The sequence below is a fragment of the Xenopus tropicalis genome, chromosome 8 (genome assembly GCF_000004195.4).
Source record: "Xenopus tropicalis strain Nigerian chromosome 8, UCB_Xtro_10.0, whole genome shotgun sequence".
Lineage (NCBI taxonomy): Eukaryota > Metazoa > Chordata > Amphibia > Anura > Pipidae > Xenopus > Xenopus tropicalis.
Window position 1 is genome coordinate 59,428,368 of NC_030684.2, and position 27,243 is coordinate 59,455,610.

Genomic DNA, 27,243 nt, shown 5'->3' on the forward strand with positions numbered 1-27,243 from the left:
GATGCTACAGGGCTGATTAATACATTTTGATGCAAATTGCACTGGTTTGTGAGCTACCATGTACTAATAGTCTGAATTAATTAATTAATCAGCCTAGTTTTGTGACTTTTATATTCTATAAATAGGTATATTGTGAGTCTGTCCCTAAGCTCAGGTAACTAACAGCCAGCAGCACAAAAACGAATCAACAAAAAAGAAAATTGGGAGATGCTGGGGGCACAGATTGTCATCGCTAAAGGGTTGTGGTTGCCTTCGGCTGGTCAGTTAACCTGACCATGAATTGATCAGCCAAATAACACCTATTGGCCCATGTATGACTGCTGTATCAGCGCTGTAAAACCACAGTGCTCATGAATCATTTGTGAAACGCTACTGTTTGCAAGGTGTTCAGCTTTTAACAGAATAAAGTTGCAGAATGAGGGAAATATAAAAGCTTAGCAAGGCAGAGGAAACAAAATCACTTGAGATTCACAACAGATTTTGTGAAAAGCAGGTTAAATAACAGAATTGCCAATTGCAATTTATTTGTATTGTTGCAACGTTTCATTTACCAGGAGATTTAATAGTAACTAAGGATTTAGAATTTTTCATGAAGAGTTGTGAGACCTTATACAAGGATGCAAAATTTTGAGGGTGAATATTTTCTTAATTTAATAAAGCGAAGCAATTACTTAAACCTACTTACTCAAGGCATATTGTGACAATCAGTGTTGGTTATATAGCAAGATTCTGACGCAGTGTAACGAGTAATATTATAGCTTTGCTTAGTCCTGACTATATAATCAACTCAATGTCCATCATGCTATTCTCTAGCAGCTGCTTATGTACTGGAGCAGGAGTCTGCTTCTACGTAACAGATTACAAAACATTTCTCTGCCAATGGATGTGAACAATACAGTAGTTCTTGGAGAAACAGGAAAATGCTGTGCAGACATCAGTAGCAGTTTTTGTACCTTCAAGCAAATATATTAAAAAACAAAAGCTTTACTCTTAAACAGTGCTGTTCATTTTGCAAAGTAAACCAGTTAAGCCTTATAGTATCGAGGGCTATATGATTGAGGGCTAGCTTATTTAAAACAATTATGTCAAACTAAGAAGTTTATGGAAGAGGCAGAAATAAATGTAGATCTCCTAAGGCAAGCTGAGCAGTAGATGGCTGAAATGGCCCTGGTTATTGTTACTTTTTATTGCTTATCATTACTATAAATATAGAGCAGATGAGACAGTTTGCAACCTTTGACTGTTCTCCAATTGGACATACAGCAGATGTTAAACACTGTGATCATTTTAAACACTGGGCAAATTTGCCCATGGGAAATAACCCATAGCAACCAATTAGTGATCTGCCTTTTCAGCCAACTTCAGGTTAAACAATGAATGCAAACATTTGATTGGTTGCTATGGGTTACTGCCCAAGTGCGATATCGGGCCCTTAAACAGGTTCGGCAGCTTATCGGTCCATATATGGGCGCTAACGTGGGGCCTGCCCTACTGACATCTGGCCTGAAATCGGGCAGATCTCGATTCGGCAGGTTTCAAAATTATTCAGATCGGGGGCTGCATCAGCTTGTTAATGCGGTCCCCGAACCGACGGATGCTTATACCTGTTGTTCTAATCCAATCGTTTGTCCTCAGGGCCAAACGACAGAATTAGCCCGATAAGAGAGAAGATCTGCTCAATCTAAAGGTCCCCATACACGGGCCGATTCTAGCTGCCGATATCGGTCCCTTAGACCGATTCGGCAGCTAATCAGCCCGTGTATGGGCACTACCAACGGGCCTGCCCGACTGATCTCGATCGGACAGGTTAGAAAATCTAGTCGGATCGGGGACCGCATCGGCTCGTTGATGCGGTCCCCGGACTGACTTTTCCTATGCCTGTCGTTATAATTTGATCGTTTGGCCCCAACTCCAAATGATCAAATTATCCTGGATTCTCCCGATATCACCCACCCGTAGGTGGGGATATCGGGAGAAGATCCGCTCGCTTGGTGACATCACCAAGCGAGCGGATCTGCCCATGTATGGGGACCTTTAGCGTGTATGGCCACCTTAACTGGATTAGCAGCAAGGTGATCAGCCTTATTACTGCTGCCTATACAATTGGAGAGAAAAACATTTGTTGCCCTTCCACCTGGAATGCATTTTTGCTCCTGCACAAAGGGAAGCTGGCTGTACCACAGCTAATAATTGGTAGGCTTGCATTCCACAACAACTGATTCGTAGTAACAGTGACCTGTTTATGACATCTTACGGCAGCCCCTGTGGAATTTGCCACAATCCACAGGTTGCCAGTTTTTATGCATACGGTGCCATAATGGGACAAAGACATGTTTTTCTTTGATTTACCCTTCTGCTCCTAAGTGTAAAATTTTAAATCAAACAATTTATATGTGATTAAAGTGCACATTCCAGACTCTAAATTAAAGTTATTTGCATAAATTTCAGTTTCACCATGTAGAAATTACAACACTTTTTATACATAGTCCCTGACAGTTCAGGGCACCATAATGTTTGGGACAAAGTAATGGTAGGTATATTAAAGCAGTCATGTTTAATACTTTGTTGCATATTCCTTGCATGTAATGACTGCTTGAAGGCTGTGATTCATAGACATCAGACATCATCAGGCGCTGAGTTTCTTCTCTGGTGATTCTCTGCCAAGCCTCTACTGCAGCCACCTTCAACTGTTCAGCATATAGAAGGCATACTGAATTGGATTTAAATCAGGTGCCTTTTCCACTTTTTCCAGCAGTTGCATGTTATATTTAAAGAGATACACAGGAGTAATTTTAAATGATTAAATGGGGGTGCCTATAGATAAGTGCAGGCCAAGAATTTGCCCCTACTCTCTAACAGTTTTGCCTGCACCCAGCAGCATTGCTTCAGCTCCGGTACATGCAGCGTATTTCAGTCTGAAACTGCATACTCGAGCAGTTTCCAACTGAAATCCACCCCATGTAGCACTAGCCTTACTGATCCTTTAAATCTGTGAGTTAAATGTTTAGAATTGATATACTGTATGTATATATATAACCAGAAAAAAACCTAATGGACCGGCCCTCATGGGTCCCATGGCTGTCGCTGACACAGGCCCACTCCACTTGGCACATCTTCCCCCCATTGCTGCTGCCAGGAGGAAGTGCGGTATGCAGTGGTTGACATGGCATAGGAGCTCACAACTGGAGTGGGGGGCCCTCAAGCAGCAGCCCTAGTGGGCCCCAGATACCCCATTTGGACCCTGTTGGTCATACAAAGCCAGATTTTCGCTGCAAATTCATTTCATTCAAGCCAGTTTGGCAGCTTATCTGCCTATGTATGGGGCCCTCCAACAGGCCTGCTTAACCATCTACTGGACAGGCTTAAAAATCTTATTAAAGTTAGCAGGGCCGCCATCAGGAGGGCACAGGAGGGACAGTCGTCCTGGGCCCGGGTAATTTTAACTTTAAAGGGGGCCTGGCCGTGCCACAGGTTTTTGGTCAATTGGTCATTGTCATTGGTGGTCAGTGGGAAATCCTATTGGTCGTGCCCCGTGCGTACGTCTGACATCAGTACACACGGGGCACAACCTTATAAAAGTGAGGATGCAGCAGGGAGCCAGGGGACATAGCTGGAGGAGGCAGGGGAAGCTAGGGGACGCAGGGGGGAGTGCAGGGCCGGAACTAGGGGTAGGCAGAACAGGCAGCTGCCTAGGGTGCAACGATTGGGGGGCACCAGGCAGCCTCTCCTGCCTACCCCTAGTCCACACTCTTTAGTCATTGCCCCCGCCGCTTGTCCTTACGCGGTGGGGGCAATGATGAATCATAACGCGAACCCCGCCCCCCGCGTTCAACTGTGCATGCGCGCCAAATGGGGGGCGAATGAGGAAGGTGCAGGGGCAAGGTAGCCGACCGGGTTGCCTAGGGCGCCCGGTCAGATTGGCCCGCCCCTGGGGGAGTGAGAGGAAGCAGTGGGGGAGCAGGAAGCAGCAGGGAGTGGGTCATAGTATGAGGACACTGGGGGAGGACCACCAAAGTTTTGGGGGGGCCCTGGCCTGGCTAGCAATATTTTAGGCGGTCCCTGCCCTGGCACCAATGGAAAACGTAACCCCTGGCCACCAATGTTTTAGGGGGTCCTGGCTACCAATGTCTGTGTGTCCTTTGTACTGATGGGAGGGGTCGCTGGGGGAGGGGCCATTTGGGGGGCGTGGGAGGAGGAAACTGCCCAGAAAATGTTGTTGTGAGGGGCCCCATGACTTCTGATGGCACCCTGGAAGTAAGGACCATATCAGTTCCTTGTTGTGGTCCTTGTCCTGACAGTCTCTATTTCTGTTGCTGTGATCCTATCCCAAATTCTAATTACAGTATATGCAAATTTTCATTTTAGACAGGATGTAAATAAGTAATTACATAGTGAATTTTTTCTTCTTTTAATAAAGGTGGAAGGCATAATTTCTTTTGCTTAGTTGAAATAATAATTTTATTGAAACGTTAGAGAGACGCCAGAGAGCAAGGGAATAGAAGAGCAGGGGAATAGGAGAGCAGGGGAATAGGAGAGCAGGGCAATAGGAGAGCAGGGCAATAGGAGAGCAGGGCAATAGGAGAGCAGGGCAATAGGAGAGCAGGGGAATAGGAGAGCAGGGCAATAGGAGAGCAGGGCAATAGGAGAACAGGGGAATAGGAGAGCAGGGGAATAGGAGAGCAGGGCAATAGGAGAGCAGGGGAATAGGAGAGCAGGGGAATAGGAGAGCAGGGGAATAGGAGAGCAGGGCAATAGGAGAGCAGGGCAATAGGAGAGCAGGGGAATAGGAGAGCAGGGCAATAGGAGAGCAGGGAATAGGAGAGCAGGGCAATAGGAGAGCAGGGGAATAGGAGAGCAGGGCAATAGGAGAGCAGGGGAATAGGAGAGCAGGGCAATAGGAGAGCAGGGGAATAGGAGAACAGGGCAATAGGAGAGCAGGGGAATAGGAGAGCAGGGCAATAGGAGAGCAGGGCAATAGGAGAGCAGGGCAATAGGAGAGCAGGGCAATAGGAGAGCAGGGGAATAGGAGAGCAGGGCAATAGGAGAGCAGGGGAATAGGAGAGCAGGGCAATAGGAGAGCAGGGCAATAGGAGAGCAGGGCAATAGGAGAGCAGGGCAATAGCAGAGCAGGGCAATAGGAGAGCAGGGCAATAGGAGAGCAGGGGAATAGGAGAGCAGGGCAATAGGAGAGCAGGGGAATAGGAGAGCAGGGCAATAGGAGAGCAGGGGAATAGGAGAGCAGGGCAATAGGAGAGCAGGGCAATAGGAGAGCAGGGCAATAGGAGAGCAGGGGAATAGGAGAGCAGGGGAATAGGAGAGCAGGGCAATAGGAGAGCAGGGCAATAGGAGAGCAGGGCAATAGGAGAGCAGGGGAATAGGAGAGCAGGGCAATAGGAGAGCAGGGCAATAGGAGAGCAGGGCAATAGGAGAGCAGGGCAATAGGAGAGCAGGGGAATAGGAGAGCAGGGGAACAGGAGAGCAGGGCAACAGGAGAACAGGGGAACAGGAGAGCAGGGGAACAGGAGAGCAGGGGAACAGGAGAGCAGGGCAACAGGAGAGCAGGGCAATAGGAGAGCAGGGGAATAGGAGAGCAGGGCAATAGGAGAGCAGGGGAATAGGAGAGCAGGGCAATAGGAGAGCAGGGGAATAGGAGAGCAGGGGAATAGGAGAGCAGGGGAATAGGAGAGCAGGGCAATAGGAGAGCAGGGCAATAGGAGAGCAGGGGAATAGGAGAGCAGGGGAATAGGAGAGCAGGGGAATAGGAGAGCAGGGGAATAGGAGAGCAGGGCAATAGCAGAGCAGGGCTGAAGACCGAGGAACCAGGTGGGATGAGGGGAGAGGGCTGAGGTAGGGTGGCTGAAGGACGAATAGGGAAGACAAAGGAAGGGGGCACAAGTGCAAGTGATGATGGTCTGTGTGAGAATAGAATTACAAGTGAGGAAGATTTTTGTGTCAAGGACTAAATGATTGATTTACAGTAGAAAGCACGGCACACGAGTTGTATCTAGTATGCCATAAAAAGGACACCATAATACCTGTGGGGGAGATACACTTGGGACTCCCACATTCCTCTCATTCCCAATCCACACAATGACACTGAATTACAACCTTGTTACAAAACCCAGAGAGGTTTTGTAACAATTTAAAGGCTTGGCGGCCAATGAGAGGCGCGGCTGGGCGTCACGTGACGCCGCTTTATATAACACTTGGCTAGAAGGCTTTTATTAGCCGTATTGCAGGAATGGAGCAGTGCAGAGAATCGGGGGAAGACGAGGGCCACTGAGCTCTAGGGCCACACACGGGGAGGCACAATGAGTAGCCAGGAGGCAGACAGTAGCCTCATGCTGGAGTTCGCTGCTCAGGCTTTCCAAGCCAAAAACTTCCAGCTGGCTAGTGAGATCTACGAGAGGCAGCTCCAGGAGCAGAAAGCAGGGGTGGTGGACTGGGGGCTGCTGCTGAAGAGGGCAGACTGCTTGGCATGCTCGGGAAGACTGCAGGATGCCTGCGACTTGTTTCAGAGGGCTGCGATGCACAAAAAGGTGTGCGCGGAGGATCTGGAAGCTCTGGTGTCCTGCCTGGCGGATCACATTAGGACCAAGGAAGGGCTGCCCCCCCCTGACCAGCGGGTCGCCAAGTCGGCTGTCCTGACCTGTAGGCAGTGTCAGGGATTCTTCTTCGAACCAGTGACCTTGCTTTGCGGCCATACGTTCTGTAAGAAGTGCCTGGAGTGCCAAGGGGGCAGCAAGAGTGAGTGCAAAGTGTGCAGGGTGAGCACCGAGCATCCCTTCAGAGTCAATGTGCTACTCAGCAACATCCTCAGCAAGTGGTTCCCCAGCCAGGTGAAAGCTGTGCGGCTCCGGCAGGAGGGCAATGCCCTGTACAAAGACTGCAAGTGGGAAGAAGCATTGGCCAGATACAATGAAGCCATCTCTATAGGTAACCACTAGAATATGGGCATGGGCCTCTGGGGTAGGTCTGACAGGTATGGGGTGGTACTGGATCCTGGACCAAGAGCTTGCAATTCAATTAAGTAGGCAGAAGGGTGAATGTATTTCTAAAGAACAGGTGTCTGTAATTTCGTTTGCCTTCCACTATCAGATACGTATTTCCTAGTTAACTTGCAAGTCTTTTGCCTTTTATATGGCATGGAGCTCCTTGGTAACTAATAGTATCCAAATATTTAACAAAGAGGGTACATTGTTCCATATATATCTACATATTTTACAATCAGGTAATGACCTCTGCCCCACAGAGCTTCCCATCTAATATTTACTCTATACAACATGAAGACATATGCACTGGTGCATAATTACCTCTATTCTAATTAGCCATTATTTTATATTCATTCAGAAAAGTAGAGATTTTAATGAAGCAGGAAAGTGAGATTAGTTTTGTGAAATAAGGGGTATTTTTGTTTAATTTGATTTTCATGAGGGACTGGGGGTGCAAAATATGAATAACCTCCAATAAATTTATTTTGCTATTACAATAGTTTGCCTGCAACGCTGGCTGGGGACATGTGAGATATTGTGCTGTGTGTAGGAATGCTGCACTAACAGGTTGCATAAGCTTGTCAGTAACACTTGCCCATAGTGCATGGATAGGTTATCAAACCCCAAAAATTACTTTCCCAAAGGCAGCAGCACTATGATTGGTAATAGTCATTTTATATTCTACTTGTATATTTGTTTTAATTTTTGTCTTGTTAGCATTTTATATCAAGAGCTTACAGATAAACAAACAGTCCACTTCACTATGTTCATACAAGATATTTATTGGTTGCAGGGGCCTACTTGTTGCCAGAGAAGTGTTATTCCCCTCTCCACTAATGATACATACAGTAACATGATGCCTGGCTGGTTTCCTCCCCGCCAGTAAAGCTATGCTGGGAAAGTGGGTCAGGAGAACAGTGTTGCATAACCATGAAGGCCGTTCTGTCTATCAGCTCTCCCTGCCCCCCCCCCCCCCCTCCTTCCCTGTGCCTGGTTGTATAACTGGTGAAGTAACTAACAAGTAGGTCAAACACATGGAGTCCCCAACAACCACTGTCTATTTCAGATCAGTTGGGAAAATATGTTACAATGATACAGCCTTTGAGGTTCACATTTTACTAAGTAGATCACCTTGTGTTCAGAGAACATTCTGTTGGCTTGTTGTGGATTACAAAACATGTTTATTAACAAAAGCATATGCAACCTATTAGCCATGGTTTTTATACATCCTATATAACTGGATATAATTAGCCATTTTGGCTGGCATATAATACCAGCTTGCTAACATAATTGCTTTTTCCAAGATCAAGTTGGCCTAGAATTTTAAAAATAATTTCTTGTTTACCTAGATATTAAAACTTAATACTGTTACTTTTGAATTGTATTATATTTAGAAATTCTATGTTTCAGGGCAGCACTGTCCAACTTTTTCCATAGAGGTGGCAAACTACTTGGAGGACCATGTAATTATAATAAAAGGATGATGTCATACAAAAAATTCTATGGAGATTTTTAACTCTATGGAGATGTCTGAGGGTCATAGAAATTACATACAGTGTGGTCAGTTGATGGCTGCATGCCCAGCCCCATGTGTTTATTCAGCAATGCAGAATAAAATCTAGTTGAATGATTCTGATAGTTAGAAATAAGAAAATACTTATGGGAATTGACCTTGACAGGGGCCCATAGGGCTGGGACCCATGGAGAGATCATCTGGTACTGGTAACACTAAATACTGTATATCAGGCCAGTCTGACCTTGTATACATATGTGCTGGGCACTATGTGTGTTTTAGACTGACCTAAAGGGGCCTACCAAGCAATCTTGCTGTCAGGGTGTCAGTGTTCTTTAATGGGACTGGCAGCACAGCATACTGTTAGAGCAAAAGAGAGAAAGGGCCACCGTAGTTTAAACTGAGAACAACCTGTAGTATATAAACTGAGCAGAACCACTGTAGGATGTCTGGGGTGGGTAGGGCTTCCTTTATCGAGTAAAAAAAAATGCCAGATATTTCACATATTCTGAAGGTGTGGAAACTTTTACAGTTATGCCAGTTATGTTAGAATGTTAGCTCTTCCTTTTACATACAAGCAATTAACATTTTAATGATATGCCCCTTCACAGTCCCTTCCCAGAGGCTCTTAACCCACTTAAACTTGCACCATTTCTTTGCACTATATACCTTCCACCCCACAGCCACAGTCCCTTCCCAGAGGCTATTGTCCCATCTGATACTTGTACTATATACCTTCCATCCCACAGACATGGTCCCTTCACAGAGGCCCCTTCCCTACTGATGCTGGCAGGATATCACCTCATTATATTCTGATACTGACACCATACAAACCACAGTCCTTTTCCAGAGAGTATTATCCTCGCTGTGACAAAATCTGTTGCTATCACTTCCTAAAATCCATTATGCTTAATGTTAGTATAGACTTATTCTACAATAGCTGATGTCCCACAGCCACAGTCCTAACTGTGCTGTTGGCCATGGTTCCATATTGTGAGCACTGATGTCAGCCTACCAGAGGCAATTTTTGGATGGTTTTTGACCACACCCACAGAAAACCCTGACCACACTCTGTTATGCCACAGCCATGTCAGGTTACACTCCAGCCATGCACAGTTACCCCCATAAGATAAACCAGGTAGGTTGCCAGCTCTGCACAAGGCTTATGGGTGTTGCTTGGGCACCAATACTGCAAGCAGCTCTAGCAAAATCCTGTCTAACTGTATGACATACTGGATGTCTACTGTTCAGTTAGGTAGTGGTGTGTGTTTAGTCAAATTATGCAATGGCCTCTCTATTGTCTGTTGGACCTAGCTTCAAATTCTTTGTTAAACTGTAATGATTTATCTATTTAGCATTTTTATAATAATGTGACAGATGGCAGACACTGGAATAGTATGCATTGGGAGCACCCCCCCCCCCACTTGTTTTATTGCATATTTATAATAATGGAGTTAGAGCTAAAGTAAATTCTGTTCTGATTTATCTTTTAGTGGTTTCAAACTGTGGTGCTTTATCATTCATCATTGCCTAGAATCCCAAGGAATGAAAAACATTTGTACACATAACAAGATTGTTTGATGCAGAGGCTTTTTACCAAACCTTTACATGTCTGTACTTGAGTTTTGTCCGCTGTCATTTGTAATGCCGACTTCAGATCTACACTAAAGTTGCACTGATATTAGTGACAGCAGACACACATCCTGGTGAAATACTGGCCTCCCTTACTGGTAGCAGTGCATTGGTATATGCCTACCCTACTACTACAGTGTTTACAGTGTTACTCTATCCTGGTATTGACAGTACTTTTTAGATATTTTGTGAACAAGGTAGATGTATTAGGCAAAGTAAAAAAATACAAAACACTCCGTGTACAACTAGATGCACTTATTAGAAGCGCCAATATCAAGGACTGCTTAATTATGCAAACGAGTGTTAGACTTTAGCTCCCCACTGACTGTAAAGTGAAGAATCTTGTGTTGTGGGAAAACCGTAATTAGTATTTAATGAACATGCTTCTTATTAATGCCATTACTGAGCTAACATTCCTACTGTATTTAAGTGTTGTATATGAGATTTCTCAGCCACGGGAGGGCTCTTTAGCTGGTTAATGCATTATTAAAGAAGCAAGTGAACTTGTAACACTAAAATTCACTGCCCACTCGTTTACACTGTCTAGTCTTTTTATGTTTCTTTTTTAATAAAGTAGATAATGTCTCTCTCCCTATCAGAGAAGGGCCTAAAACTGGTGTGCTTTATTCCCTCTTCCTTTTCCAGCTCCTCAAGACCATTTACTGTACAGCAACCGTGCTATGATTCATTTTAGCTTAAAGTCTTATGGATGCGCTTTACAAGACGCGGAGACCACTTGCAAACTCCAGCCGTATTGGTTAAAAGTAAGTGTTGATTATTGCTGAGATTGACATCCTGTTGTACATTGCAATAATGTGTGAATGACTGAGTGCATGCTTGGGGAAAAGCAAAGAACCACAGCTGAAGCTTAGCACCATTGTTATGGAAAGAATATATCATGCTTTTAGGGACCAGGGAATTAAAGCCTAACGCAAACAGCTGCCTGGGCATCCAGTTCAGTAATTTGTGGAAGAGTACACTAGTGGCCTGTGTGCTGAGCTATAAAAACACCAACCAGTTTGTTTTATTGCTCTCTTTAGAACATGTATGGGAAGTCACTGTACTACTTGGAATACAGTGAGGATGCACTTAAGTAATTGTACATGAAGCCAACAAGCTGATGACCAGTGCAATCTGGTGATTGAATAGGTGGCCAAATGGGTCCATGGGTTAATCAGTAAGATAATTGTTGCCAGTTTTAGCAATATTTAAATAAAAATCCATCCAGCTTTCTGAACCAGAGATCTTTCTCCCCGATATTCTTGCAATTTTTCCATCTCTCCTCAAGCCTCTCACACAGTATCCCGGCAGTTTTCTAAAATTTTGCACACCCCCTCCCCCTCTTTCACACACTGCCATTTTGTCCTTTCCTTGTTTCACTTACACTATGCCTTCTCTATCTCTCTACGTGATATTTTTTTCATCTTTTTCTGTGTCTCACAGTATCACTATCTTTATGTCTCACAGTATCTATATATTTCCTTTTTTTTCCCATGATACTTTCTTCTACATTCTCAGATTATCTTTTCATGACTTTCTCTCATTCGTTCCAATACTCTTTCTATCTTTCATTTCATTAACAACACGCACAACTACACATACACAGATCCAAACACATGCACAGATATTCCGCTCATGCATCCATATAAATTTTTTATTTAAAACAGCTAAACCATATTTAAGTGCCACTAATAATCTTTAGCTTGTAACATATTGTTTGACTGTGTTCTGCACTGAACTCTATAGTGCCACGATGCCAAGACTTGATGTCTTTAGTTCTTTCATTTTTTTCCCCAAGAGCAGCAGTCACACAGTACTGAACACAGTAAAACTATAATTACTGCAGAGTTCTTTGACCAAGATAAAGGCACTCTGCAGTCATGGCAGTTCTCAGTGACTTAAAATAACCCTTTATCTGTATCAGCAGATAACCAATACCACATATTTCTGTCATTATCATTTCTTTTTAAGCACCAAAAGATACCAATACAGTACTATATTGCAGGTTAGTATTTGCTTCCTCGTATAACCAGTGATAAATAACCAACAATGTTTTCTTTACATAAGCACAATAACAGATAAGGGCTCTGGCACACGGGGAGATTAGTCGCCCGCGACAAATCTCCTGTGTCTCGGGCGACTAATCTCCCCGGATTGCCATCCCACCGGCGAAAATGTAAATCGCTGGTGGGATGGCATACGCGGCAGCGCGCAAGTTTCCTCAGGCAACTTGCATGATTTCACTGAAATCACGCTGCCGCGTATGCCATCCCACCGGTGATTTACATTACTGGCTATTGCCAGTAAATTTCTAATACACTAGGCCACTGAAATACCCACTGGGTGGCAATCCTACACATACCTCACCACATAATCCCCCGACTAGGGCTTGGCACGCCTCTGAAAGGTTGATGCATTTGAAACCTCTATAAAAATGACTTTTTTTGTTCAGCAAAACATAAAAAGTAACTGTAGTGATGTTATGTATTATTTAGGGTCACCTAAGGAAAGCACAATCCTTGGTCAATTTAGGAAGAAGTGAGGATTCTTTGAAAGAATTTCTTTTCTGCCTTGCATTGGAAACTGAGAACAGGACTGCGAAATGTGAGGCCCAAAAGGTAAAGTGGTTAGTTAACATCTTTGTGCAGTTCCAACTGCAGCAATTAGTAAAATAATCTCAAATGTAATGCTTGTCTTTTGTCTACAGTTGCTGCTCAATCTATTAAGCTTGCAAAATAACCAGGGAGACTTGCCAGAAATCCTCCAAACAATGTCGCACCCACTGAGATTAAAGGGAAATGTTCTTAATTCACTAAGCACCCCGACCCCTAGCAGTAATATGCAGAGATTGAAAATGGTAAGTATTAATGTACTTTTTAACAGTAACATCCACTGGTGCAATAGTGCATACCTACTGTTTCCATTTTTCTTTTCTTTAAAGTTTCTAAAGTCAAATTGTAGGTATAGGATGGCCTGTCTAGCAAAGGACATTGGGGTCATTTATCAACACTGGGCAAATTTACCCATGGGCAGTAACTTATAGTAAACAATCAGCAATTGGCTCTTTTTAGCCAGCTGCAGGTAGAACAATGAATGCAACTATTTAATTGGTTGCCATGGGTTACTGCCCACAGGCAAATTTGTCCAGTGTTGATAAATGACCCCCATGTCGTTTGCTAGATAGGCCATCATATACCTACAATGTGCCTTTAGAAACATCTCTAATCTGATAATATTGTACATTGTTGCTACTGCCTGTCTTGCCTTTCCCCAATATCCTATATATATCCTATATACAGTATATAGACATATATTTGCCCACATTTTTTCATTAAGACCCCAGCAAGAGGCATATTTATTAGCAAATGCATATTTGCTAAATTGGTATCTAATTATATTTCACAACCAGCGAGTTTTATTAGTGCTACTTCTCCCAACAAAAATATCAAGACTCTTGCCATGGGTTATTGTATCTAGGAAAAGTTGGTGCCCTTTATTACATATGGGCATCTCTAATAGCCCAAGTACAGTAACCCATAGCAACTTATAAGATATTTGCTTTTAAAAAGGTGATTAGTAAGTGCTGCCTGCTGATTGGTTGCTATGGGTTACTGCACCTGGGAAAACGTGTTTATTTCAGGGTTTTTTTTACGTTACCGTGATATAACAATCCACATTTTAAAGAAGTAACCAACCCAGTCCCAACCCAGGCATCTTAAGTTAAAATCACAGCACACCCTTAGGGGTGTATTTACTAATGTCCAATGTTATTTTTAGCTGTTTATCATGTGACAAATCTGAAAGTCACATTGCTTTTTTCAGTCCAGATCTTTTCATAAATAACTAGATGTTTGTGGTTTTTGTGGAAATGAGTTTAGTCGTGGTTTCGAAAAACTTTAAAACCATGAAAATCCTAATGCTGATATATCTACTCCTAAGTGTCCAAAATTTCCGGCAGCTTTCTTGTATGCAGCGTTGGCTTTTTACACGTAAAAATTGGACATATAGTGTGGGTACAGCAGATTATATTCTGGCATCCTATAAGCATATTCCCAAAAGGAGAAAACACTTGACACACAGGTGAAATTGCAGATTTTACTTCTGGACACTATTGAATGGACTGCGGTATCAGGTGTTTCCTGTTTACAATTTCACACTTCTCTGCAATATTCCCCTTTGTGCGCTTCCTTCTTTTGATTTTTTTCATTTCATCTTTTAAAGACCTTACATAGCTAAATAAGTAATCAAATAGGTGGCTTGGCCTTAAATAAATGAAGCCTACTGGATTACTGTTTTCCCCCACAAATGTCAAACAAACTTGTCAAAGAGATTTAATTCTGTGGCTTTTATCTTCTCTTTCTCAGGTTAATATGGACATTAAAAAGGGTGTAACCATTTCAGATGATACAGATCCCAAAGGTAACAGCTCAATGTGGTTGTTACACCAAACACGAGAAAGTGAACTAAGCTGCTCAGAAATGACTAAGGCTTTCACACCAGAACCTGCGGCACTTGTGCCATCTGCATGCAACACGCTGAAAAGGAAAGCCTGTTCAAAGGAAACGGAATGCTCATCTGAACATATACCCTGCAAGGCCTTGAAAAGAGGTGGGGTAGTTAATCTCTTGTTATTACATCCTCTTCTTGGAAGAAATGGTGATAATGCCTTTTAATAAGCTCATTACAGTAAAATAACATTTACTGCTGCTTTGCTACAGTATAGTGCATAGGTTTCTATTTTCAACTCTGTATATCCAGGGTAGCTGTTTTTAGCTAAAAAGATTCTACAATTTTATGCTGACCCTGTGACTGATAAAGGAATGTTATGTTTTCTTTAGATGCTGCAGTTACTGGCACTCTTGGGAATGATCACTCTAGTGCTTCATGTGTTGATTTATCCGATCTGGATTGTTCACTTTGCATGAGGTATCATTTTTTTCCTCTTGACAGCCCACTATTTATTTTTACAATACCAGAGCAGTTTAAAAATATGCAAAGTGAACCTGTGCTACCAGCCAGGTGACAGAAAAAAGAGTAGTGAATATTCATATTTAACTATTGCTTAGATCTTTCTTAGATCACAGCCACTTGCATATATTATCGTGCTTGCTGTATAAAAAATAGCCTTTTTATGGTTACTGTAAACAATCATAGTATTCTATAGCATGCACATTCCTTAGCAAAAGAGGTTTAGCTTCTCTCTTTTGCCAGACTTACTTTGACTTTGGTCAACCACCCTTACATTCAGTCCTGCAGAAGTGAATCTTTCTTTGCTAATTCACACAGATTTAGAATAGCAATAGTACTGTATTGCTTGTGACCAAGCATACCAAGACTTTTAGTCCTTGTTTATTTTCTTGTTGCAAGATATTGTTGCTTTCTCTTTTTACTCTTTCGGCTCCAGGTTGTTGTATGAACCAGTAACCACGCCCTGTGGACACACATATTGTCTAAAGTGTCTTGAGAGATGCCTTGACCACAACCCCAAGTGTCCTTTGTGCAAGGAAGACCTTTGTGAGGTAAGGAGGATACTGTAATAAAGGCATGCTGGCCATACATCACATGAAATGTCAGTTCTTATTTCTAAATTACACTGTTTTCATAGCAAATAATTGACTCTACAATTTAAAATTGTATTCTTCAACCAACAAATGTATTTTTTTTTTAGTTGTAATATTGGTGTGTAGGCAGCCATCTCAGTGCATTGTGCCTGAGTCTGAGCTTTCTCCTACTAACCTGTAACTGGAGGAGTCCCAAGCCGGACTTGAATTTCTTACTATTGAGTGCTATTCTGATATCTACTGGGGGCTGCTATCTTGCTCCCTTTCCATTGTTCTGCTTATCGGCTGCTGGGGGAGAAAGGAGGGGGGGGGAGTAATATCACTCCAACTTGCAGCTCAGCAGGAAAGTGTGACTGAAATTTATTAGAGCACAAGTCACATGGCTTTTGCATCCTGGGAAATGAAGAATATGGCTACCCCCATGTGAAATTTCACAGTTAAATATAAAATAATCTGTTTGTGTTTTTAAAAAACTGATTTAATGCAGGATTCTGCTCTATTAACTGATGTGTATGAACTGACATGTTTTCCAATAACAGTATTCCTTTAATGTGGCTTCTATTGTTTACTGTATTTTTGCTCGGAGAAGACTGCAAACAATTATCACCTGAAAACTCAAACTGCACTGGCAACTATTTGACTGATAGGATTGTGTATTTTTCTAATAACGTTTATTATTATCATCTAAATTTAGTAAAAAGAGGAATTTGGATTTCATTTAGGACAAATGGCAAAGTAATATTTATTTATTAATGGCCTGATTGTACTTTGCAATTCTTTAGCAGATATCATTGTTAAAAAAAAATAAACTTAAAAATGAAATAGTACAGAATATAGTGAAGTTTAATGTAGAAAAAAACAATGTCATCTGTCCTGTACTTCATTTTTGTGTATCTGATAACAAAACTGGTTCCACCTATATTTTTTATGTGACAGTTCTTGGAAGAAAAGGGAGTTTCTTGGATAGCTTTTATCCCACTGACCTACATTTACTTGTTAGTGTGAAGAGTGATATTTCCAGTGATCTTAATTCTGGCAGAAGGAAGTAGATTAGTTCCATGGCTTAGCAAACATAGAAAGAAGCTCTGAACTGATATATGCAAAGCAGTATAGCCTTCCCAAGCCTGTTTAGCAGCATATCAGGCAATACATAGTCCTAGTCACAAAGTATATAGTCATAATTAAGTCCTCAGTGTGGATGCCTTTAGGGTGATGGCACACAGGAGATTTGTTGCCTGTAGTTACATTTGGACTATCAAATCTCCCCTGAAAGCTTTTTCACCAGAGAGAAAGTAAATCACCAGTGGCAAAACATACACTGCAATTTGAGGAAACTTTAGGCGACTTAGGAAAACAAAGCACTGCATATATTTTGTAGTTGAAACAGCAGTCAGGGGCGATATATCGCCAATGGTAACCCATATTTACAGACAGGTGACAATTCTCCCCTTGTGCCATCACCCTTAGAATTTATTTGGGTGCAAAACTTTACACTGATATAAATACAAGATGCATGGCAGCACACCATTCTTATTAAGTTGATTAACATTTTGGTTAAAGGGGTAGATCACCTTTAAAGGGGTGGTTCAACTTTAATGGCCAATTCTAAGCAACTTTTTAAAATGTCTTCATTATTTATTAATCATTTTTTAATTATTTGTCCTCTTCAAACTCTTTGCAGCTTTCAAATTGGGATCACTGACCCCAGCAGTCAAAAATGATTGCTCTTTGAGGCAATAGTTTTATTGTTATCATTACTTTATATAACACATTTTTCCTCTCATTTTGCCTCTCGTTCAAAACACTCCCTGGTTGCTAAGGTAATTTGGACCATAGTAACCAGATAACGGTTGTAAATCCAAATTGGAGAGTTGCTGAACAAATATTGAAATAATTAAAAAACTACAAATATTAAAAAATGAAGACCAATTGCAGATTGGCTCAGAATATTACTCTCTACATCATACAAAAAGTCAAACATGAACAACCCCTTTCAGTTAACTTTTAGAGGCATATTTATTATAGTGTGTAAGCCAACATCACCGGTGTTGCCCATAGCAACCAATCAGCAATTAGATTTGAACAGTCACTTACAATATAGAAACCAAAAGCAAAGATCTGACACACCATAACAAATATGCTCCTTAGTATGTTATAGAGTGAGAAATTCTTACTACCTTTACAATTGGTTTTCATTATTTATTTATTTTTTTACAGTTTTGTAATTATTTGCTGCCTTCTTCTGACTCTTTCCAGCTTCTAAATGGGGGTCTCTGACCCCAGCAGCCAAAAAAACTTAGTTCAGACTTTTTGATAAATGTCAGACATTGGTGGAAATGAGTTTATTCAAAATTAAAAAGATAAAATAGAAAAATTAAAGTAGAGTGTGAAATTAGAGTACACCACAGTAAATTCACCCACTCTCTATTTATGCCTATGGGATTTTTAGAACCATATTTATCAAATAGGGAATTCTAACTTACACTGATTGGTAAATCCCATAGGAATGAATAGAGAGTGGGTCAATTGTTATGTGGTGTGCTCAAATGTAATGCATTGATAAATCTCCCCGAGAATTAGCATAATTTACCCAGTTGCAATTTAGCCATAGTAAAGACTTTTCTGTTCTTTTGCATAAAGTAATGCCACGAGTTTTTGCATGTTGCACTCCCCTTAATAAATGAGCCTACTTTTATGACTAATATCATTTTTTTTCACCCTACTCATTCAAAGCATAAATTCTATTATAATTAAAGCTAAAAAATATATATGTATCCTTTCCAGTACCTTGCAATCAGGACATTTTGTAAAACTGAGCTGATGGAAGATTTAATAGCCAGTTACTTCCCAGATGAACTGAAAGATCGAAAAACAGTATATGAAGAAGAAATAGCAGAGCTTTCAAAGTAAGTTTTGTTCTCAATCAATATATATATATATATATATGTATGCCATGTGAGGCATAGCTCTAAATGAAAACATTTGTGTAACATATATACATATAGGGGATAATGTACCCCTACTGTAGTTTATAAAGTTATTATAAGTCACTGATGAGTTACATGACCTTATAAAAGCACAAGGCTGAGTGCTTTCATACAGTAGATGTAACTTCTGATACCTTTATACATTTTAGTAGGGGGTACGTTATTCATTAACTACAGCTGGTATGATGGGGAGGCCTTGGTTGGAATCTTTAATTTCCAATGCTGACATGACTTATTCCTGCATTTGTTTCTGTTAGAAGAAAACTGCACCAGCCCAGGCTAGCTGCGAAGGAGCAATTCTCTTCCTTCTTCTGTCTTTGCGCCACATAATGCAAGACAGACGGAAGAGGATTTCTCTCTCACAGATACCCCGGGCTGGTGCAGTTTTCTCCTAATGGGAGCACCAGCCCAAGGTATAAGGTAAGCGATTACAATCACTGGGGGTGCCTAATATTTGGCAACCCCCCCCCCCTCCCAGTAATTTTTACCTTTCCTTCTCCTTTAAGGCTATTTTCATTGTATCCAAGAAGGCCAAATAGACACGTTTCCAGCACCACTTAATACTTCAAATATACACTCTTGGTTAATCAACAATAATTAAGAGACTTTATCTTTCTCACTGTAATCAGTCATCATTACTATACTCTGGCCTGGCCAACTTTACCAGTAAGCCACTGGCCTTAGCCTAGTTCAGTTAACATTATTATAGCTGTTCTAACCACAGGAGTAGGATATAATCATAATGGCAAACATCTGGCAAACCAAATAGGGGGCAAACAAACTTTAATTCTCACAAATTTGGTTGTAAACATAAAGTTTTTGTTTTATTATTATTATTATTATTGCGTAGCAGAGCAAACTGAATTATCTCCAGAGTGTGTGTATAAATGCCTATTCCAGGCCTATGCTGATTAATGTGCCAGGGAGAAGTAAGGCAGGGTCTGAGGTATGGCTGTTGGCAAACAGGGTTTTGCCATTTTAGGTGCAGAATGACTGCATTACCCCTGCTTGGTCAGGACCTCCACAGTAGATCAGTTTCTACAAATGATTACATGTTTTTAGAATTGGATTTTGTTAGGATACTTATCATTTTGTGATGTTGAAAGGAATCTTTATTTTTCTTTCACACTAGCTTGAATAAGAATGTTCCCATATTTGTTTGCACAATGGCGTATCCAACTGTTCCTTGTCCACTGCACATATTTGAGCCTTGCTATCGCTTGATGATAAGGAGATGTATGGAAACTGGCACAAAGCAGTTCGGGATGTGTATTGGGGACTCTGTTAAAGGGTATGTAGGTGTCGTATTTTTAATGTATTCTTCTAGGTACTGCTATCTTTTCTTCTATTCTCTGCATATTTATCTCTAGGACTGCTGTGTTTCATCTATAGTCAATAGATGCAGGTATAATTACAATTATTGTTAACTGTATCCATTTATACAGCACCGTATGTTTTTGATTTGCCACATGTTAAGACATTTTTTTAATAATTTCATTTTGTCTGTTGTATAATTTGTCTAAGCTTTTGCTGCATGTGGAATAAAAGCAAGGTGCATACCTGAGGTTACTATTGAGAATTATGCAATGTGAGAAAAAAGCTGTTACTATCATGCTTTCAACACTTATTTCTCTGGACAATAAAAAGAAATAGAATTTAGTCCTGTGCTTACAGGTCATTGCCATTTCATGCTGTTACATAAATGTATATTTCTGCTCAGATTTGCAGACTATGGCTGTATGTTGGAAATCCGAAATGTGGAGTTCTTTGCAGATGGCCGTTCTGTTGTAGACAGTATTGGGAAAAGGAGATTTAAAGTTATAAGGCACAGTCAAAGAGATGGTTATAACACAGCAGACATTGAATATATAGAAGATCATAAGGTAAGTTGAATGCTGACCAATAAATAGACCAGATAACAGCTAATAAATCATGCTTGGTTATGAACAGATGGGGCTTTTTGCTGTTTTTGGGGATCTCCCTGCTTACCTTTGTCCTGCTTCTGAAATACCCACTCATATTTAATGTCTTATATACATAAACAATATGTATATTGTGAATGTCTTAAATACATACACAATAAACGGGATCCTATTACTGACTGCTTAATAATTGTGAGAATAAAGGGAAAATAAATAAACCTCTTTTAGTTCATAGCAGCAGAGTACGGCTCTGTGGAATCAGTATATAGTAAGCTGGTATTGGAACAATATAAGTTAATGTTGCAATTTATTGCAGATTTTTCATCCAGTAATATGATAAATGACTTGATGCCTATATTGATGCATTAAAAAATTTTCTCCATTAGGCACAAGGACAGGAGTATGATGACTTGCTAACACTGCACAATGCTGTCTATGATCAAGCTTTCAACTGGTTCTCTACTCTAAAGCCAGCACTGAAAAGTCGAATTTTAAGTCATTTTGGTCCAATGCCTGCCAATGATTGTGATATACAGGTAAATTATTTTACAGCTACTGTCTAATTCATTGTGGATCAATTGTTGCAGTTCAATAAAAATGTTCTGCCCATCAGAGCTTGTGCTGAAGCTCTGTTATTCATGCATTGTTTAAAATTCTTAACTTTAAAAATTAGACAGGTGCAGACATTGCTGGATTTTGTTGTTTATAATTTGTTCCATAAATACAGCATTAAAAATGTTTTTAATCTTGAAATCTATAAATATATGTGTGTGCATGTGTCCAAAATAACAAACGTTTGTCTTTACAGGCAAACCCCAATGGACCCGCTTGGTGCTGGTGGATTCTTGCAGTTCTTCCACTGGAAAGTCGGGCGCAGCTACCTTTCCTTGCCATGACATCACTAAAAGATCGCCTGACAGGCATTCGGCGAGTCCTACTGTTCATGTGTCGATCTCGCCCTCGATAACATCATGGTGCAGAATTCTAACTTCCTTCTTTGCCAATAATGAAAGTATGCACATTCCAATGGCTCTTATGAATTCCACATGAAGCAGCACATTCATGTACATTTACATTGTAATTCCTTTGTTTTTTTAAATATGGAGGAGAGAAAAAAAACTGAAGTACATCAGACTTTTTGTATCATTTTTAAAACAATCAATGAATACTTTTTTCAAGGTTTTGTTATGCAACACATGGGTTTTTACACAAATGTACATAATGCTGACTGTCATTCCCCATAATTTATTTTTTCACTACCTTTAAGGAGTCTCCAGCTTTCACTTTATGAAACTTGTCATGGTTAAGCTGCTATATTTATTTTATTTTATTCAGGAGGAAAAGATTGGAAGAAAAGCTGTTTTTCAAAGTTGTTTTTTTAGCAGCCTCTATGTTGTAGTTTTTCCTGATGTGAAAAACAGAGAAACTGCTCAAAACGCAACTCATTCCTCAGTATGTGCAGTTGATTTTTTTGCACTGATATTAAAACACTTTGAACCCTGGTACATTGTGCATGTGTTAGCAATGTCCAGACTTCTTGGAGTTCAAAGCAAGAACAGAATCCTGTCCCAGTCTGTATGAAGTCCTTCTAGTACCAATGCTTTCTGTGTTCTGGGAGCAAAATGGTGCATACTGCTGACATTAACTGCATTCAAGAAAGTTCTATGTATGGATGTTTCTAGCCATAAATTGTAAAAAAAAAAAAACTATTGAATTTCCCAAAATATTTCCCCTATGTCAAAAAAGGATAATTATCTTAGAGGGATTCAACAAATTCATATATTTTATACATGGCATTATTCATTTGTCCAAAAGGTTGAAATATTCTGGCTTCCAGTGTCAGGAGCAGTTATAAACCTTGTTTTTATTCTTTTCTGTTGTAGAGTGAGATTCCTCATGGTGGGGGAATAATGGTGATTTGCCCTGAACCATAGTCCAAGAATCTCTGCCTTAATATAAGGTATATAAATAGCATAATGCTGAACACTGAGCCAAATCTAAATCTTGAATAAAATTCTGGAATGCATATGAATACTGAACCTGGATTTAGGTATCTTGATGCACTTTAATACCAGACATTTAAAGCTTACGAGTAGAAATAGTATCACTAAGATTCAAGTAGATGGGAATTTAGCTCCCAATCTCTTAGCCAGTGTACTGCACAAAAAGCCACTGAACCTCTAGGTATTATAGACGGGAAGGCTGAAAATCTGTAACATGTAATGGGTCTGTACTGTTACTATATCCGTAACTTTATCTGGACATAGATTTCAACATGATAAAGACATATAAATCATGAGAATTAGTTCAGTTAGGACTTTTGCTGAACATGCTTTTTTGCTTAATTTTAATTAAGAAGTATATATAGTGTTTGTTATTTCATGCACTGAATAGGGCAACATCAGAAACTGAAATTAAAGTCACATTCTACTTTCTGTTCACATAAGTACACAAAAACAAATCAAGTGAGCTGCTGGTAAGCCTCTTCCTTCCCCTTTGATAAGGGTTAAGATGCAGAGGCTTTTCATCACTATTCATTGAATTAATGTTAAAAAGGGGCATATATTACCATTTGAATATATTGCATATTCCAGTCTCGATGGTCAGTTTAACTTTAAAGAAGGCCATAAATACTAAACATCTTTGTTTCATAGCTGTACCTGTTGCCGTTGTCCTATTGCTTTTATTGCAGCATCCTTGCTTGTTAGATTTGTTATTTGCAGACCTCTCTATCTTTTCTAACTCGTGATTAGGGAAAGTAAGAATTCATCCCCACTGAATATACTTACAGTAAGTCAAGATGTGAGTTTAGAACTTAATATGTAAAAACTCGCCCATGTTCTATTCATTCTTATAAGATTTTTAGAAGGATATATATAAAAGGGTAAACTCTAAAGGTGGCAGCTTATCTGCCTGTATATGGGCACCACCGACAGGCCGCCCTGATTGACAATTGGCCTGAAATCGAGCAGATCTCGACCGGGTAGATTTGATTTTTCCATTGGATCAGGGACTGCATTGGTTCATTTATATGGTCCCTGAACCAATGGTTCCTATGCCGCCATTTTAATTAGCCCAATATCGCCCATCCGTAGGCTAACAGTGTATGGCCACCTTAACTGTCACCCAATACGGTTTTAAAAATCTCATAGGAATGAATAGAACATGGGTGAGTTTTTATGTATTTAGCTCTATTTAACTCATATTTTGATAAATCTGCTCCTTACTGTGGTGTTTTTCCTATGCAGACTAAGTACTATAGAAACTATCAGGGCCAAACAAGCAGATTGTGGGGGCACATTAAAACATATCATTAATATCAGTGTAGCTTAATTTTCTGTTACTACAGCATATTGCAAGTTTTTGAAACTGTCTAAGCTTAGGTTACATGAGTACAACCTCATGTGGATGTCACTGGTGGACTGGCCAACTGCATTCCTCTTGCAGAAAAACCACTAATGTGCATGATGCGTAATGGTCTCTGTATATGCAGTGGCTCAGGCAGTCAAGAACCCAGTTTGTACCTAGTCTAAACAGTTATCTTTAGGAGTTAAACCAGCTTTCTCTTGTCTATACTATTGCTGCAAGATGTAGCCTGATTGTCAACCACGTCAGACTGACGTGTGTAATGGTAAAATAGTACATGATTTGAAAGATTACCACCCTTTAAAGGATTTTGTTGCCTGAGCCCAGGAGGATTAGTCAAAATAACTCAGATAATCTTTACTATGTTCGAGCAAAAATGAGCTTAGGGTTCCACTTGTTCTAAGCTTAGTAAAGACAGTTTGTGCAACTTGTCTACAACTAGTCTAGGAGCATTGCTTTCCTCCCTTCTTTTCTCCCACTGTGCATCGAGCAAATTCCTATAGCTTGGGTTAAATCAATTGCTTTAGTTGTAAATGCTTGTATGTCTGCCATATCTTCTATTATTCTGTACCACTTTTTTTATAAGTTTCTGCATATAGTATATAAAAGAAACATACACTTTATCTTGTACAGCTATGACATTATGGGGGCACATCTTATTTTCCATACAGAAAATACAGCTCTCTGCATCCCTTTTAACTTTATTATTGTGAAAAATGCCTCTTCATGATAGCTTCAGGGACCTGTTACAAGGGACAGTATACATCCAAACACCTTTACTAAAGATTACAAACCCCTTATTATCAGGGGCTTCTCTGTGGACTGGTAATTAGTTTTATCCGCTCCTTTGACATTCCTTGGATTTAGGAAGTGACTGGAAGTAGTAAAGTGAAACTGGCTTAATATTGTTTAGTGTCTGAAGTATCAAAAATCATAGATATTTCATAATTAAAACAATAGGCAAAAAGTATGTTCAACACAAGCCCTATATATTGAGCTTATGTTGAAAAAGGGTGTATACTGCTCATTCACACTACATACTCGAGTACAGTTCAAAAGAAATCAGTGGATGTGAGTTCAGTGGTACTGAGCACTTGGGTTATATTTATACTACTATCAGTAAAGCTGCAGTTGGGCCAAATTCTGTAGTATAAAATAGCAACTCCCAGGCTCAGTAGTGGAGGATGCTGGAATATAATTCAATGCAAGTCCAAGGGACTCATTTTGTCTTTTTTAGAATTAGCACAGTGCTTTTGCTGCAAGCAGACAACACATATTCCTTACAGCTTCCAGAACCCTACCACAAGTCTGCTTAAGTGGGAAGCTAAGATGATCAGTTCAGCAACAACTGGCATTATAGTCTGTCACTGGCTTTACATTTTGTTGTAGAATTATAATTAACTTATAATTAAGTGCCTGTGTGATATTAATTAAAACCATTTGAGTTACTATAATCTATCATCTAGCCATTGGTTCTAGTTTCCAATTACTATAGGGCTCTGCAGGAGTAACATCCCGAGACTGTAGTGTAATAAGCATATACAGGAAATGCCCTTTGCTGGCACTAACCACTGTTAAAATACAAATCATTTTCTTAAAGGTTCATTTTATATCTCTGTAGTGCCTTTGTAAATTCATAAATCTTGTTTAATTTCTTTGTTGGCCTTGTATATTCCATTGTAGAGAACCAAGATTTTTCCTTTACTGCACTGATAAAGAATTTCATTATGTTCAGTTACCTTGCAGTGCTGTTAACTACCTCTATAAATATTTATATTTTTTGAGCTTAATGTGATTTCACTGATATTTATCTCTTTAGATTAGATGTAGATATGCTAGTTGTAATGTTTAAATTGTCCCTGTCTTGATGTTTAATGATTAAATGAATGGCAATTCCAAACATATGGTTATTGGCTGTGTTTGTAAACGAAACTATATATCTGCAATTAAGGGGGTTTTGTTAAAAAAAGCAGTATTGTTGTGTTTGAACAACATTTATCAGCTCAGTTTAGATGCAAACTAATAGTTTTGCTATGGGTTCTACCTTGTAAGTTTATCTGTGCTGCCCTGAGATAGGGATATAACATAAACTGCCCATATAGTTCTACTCATTTGGTGACCCATGCACTGAGCCAAATTGGGCTGATCCAATCTGTGGTCTGCAGGCCAGCCAGGTAGATCTGTCTAATTTTTGGCCAGCTACCAGTAGAGCACATTCATGGATCAATGGCTGTCAAATGGGAAGGTCAAGTTGGCAGCTTTTATTCACACCCCCATCCCTGTATGGCCACCTATACAGTCAAAAGGAGGAAACAATGCATACAGAGACAAGGTGGGTTTTTGCACTTTAAATGGTTTTATGTCAGCAGCTCACAGAAAGCTGCAGTCGAGCCAAAATATAACCCCTGAAGTGATTCTTTGTGCTAGCTGTGACAGATGCAGCATGGAGTGGATTACAGTTGAGCCCTGGCAATTCACAGTAAATAAAAGACTGCACATGTTTTACAACATGCGAAAACTACAATAGATTGGTATGGAGCTAAGCAACTTCAGGAGTCATTCAGTTTAGGAATCAGTTTAGGGAAGGGATTCTTAGGGCAAGGCCACATGAAACATATCCAATGTGTCTCTCAGCCTCTGGATTTTAATGAGGTAGAGAGAAGCAGATCCACTCCAATTAGGAAGTACAGCTTCCTCCTGAGTGCAGCTACATGGATCGTAGATTGGCATGAAAAAGCAGGCATATTCAGGCTCCGTGTAGCTGCACACAGATACATGATACAGATATCCCCTTCATATATTTACCAGGGCCGTCATCAGCAGGGAAGAGGTGTGGTGCCGGGTTGCTTTGCAAAAGTTTCTGCCTAGAAAGCAACATAACTTGCATAGAAACTTATGTAAATTGCTTATCAATCAAAAGACAATGCAGGGAGAGAATCTTTGCAGGGACAAACTTCACTGACCACCAGTGAATAAACAACTTAAAGGAACAGTAACACTAAAAAATAAAAATGTTTTAAAATAATTAAAATATAACGTACTGTTGCTCTGCACTGGTAAAAGTTGTGTGTTTGCTTCAGAAAGACTACTGTAGTTAATAGAAATAGCTGTTGTGTAGCCAAGGGGGCAGCCATTTAAATTGAAAAAAGGAGAAAAGGCACAGGTTACATAAAAAGATAACAGATAACTGTGTAGAATACAATGGGAATCTATGCTACTTATCTGTTATCTGCTTAGGAACCTGTGCCTTTTCTCCATTTTTCAATTTAA

At 40.3% G+C, this 27,243-nt stretch overlaps 1 protein-coding gene across 1 annotated transcript; it reads left to right on the plus strand.

Moving 5' to 3' along the window:
• The first annotated feature begins 6,197 nt into the window (after nucleotides 1-6,197).
• lonrf3 (LON peptidase N-terminal domain and ring finger 3) lies at nucleotides 6,198-25,875 on the plus strand. The gene is made up of 12 exons (XM_002934542.4): nucleotides 6,198-6,936; nucleotides 10,783-10,901; nucleotides 12,633-12,755; nucleotides 12,845-12,994; nucleotides 14,502-14,745; nucleotides 14,976-15,063; nucleotides 15,542-15,656; nucleotides 18,483-18,604; nucleotides 19,818-19,976; nucleotides 20,406-20,568; nucleotides 20,994-21,143; nucleotides 21,416-25,875. The coding sequence occupies exons 1-12, from the start codon at nucleotides 6,312-6,314 to the stop codon at nucleotides 21,572-21,574; spliced, it is 2,217 nt and encodes a 738-aa protein (XP_002934588.3). The 5' UTR covers nucleotides 6,198-6,311; the 3' UTR covers nucleotides 21,575-25,875.
• Nucleotides 25,876-27,243: the final 1,368 nt, after the last annotated feature.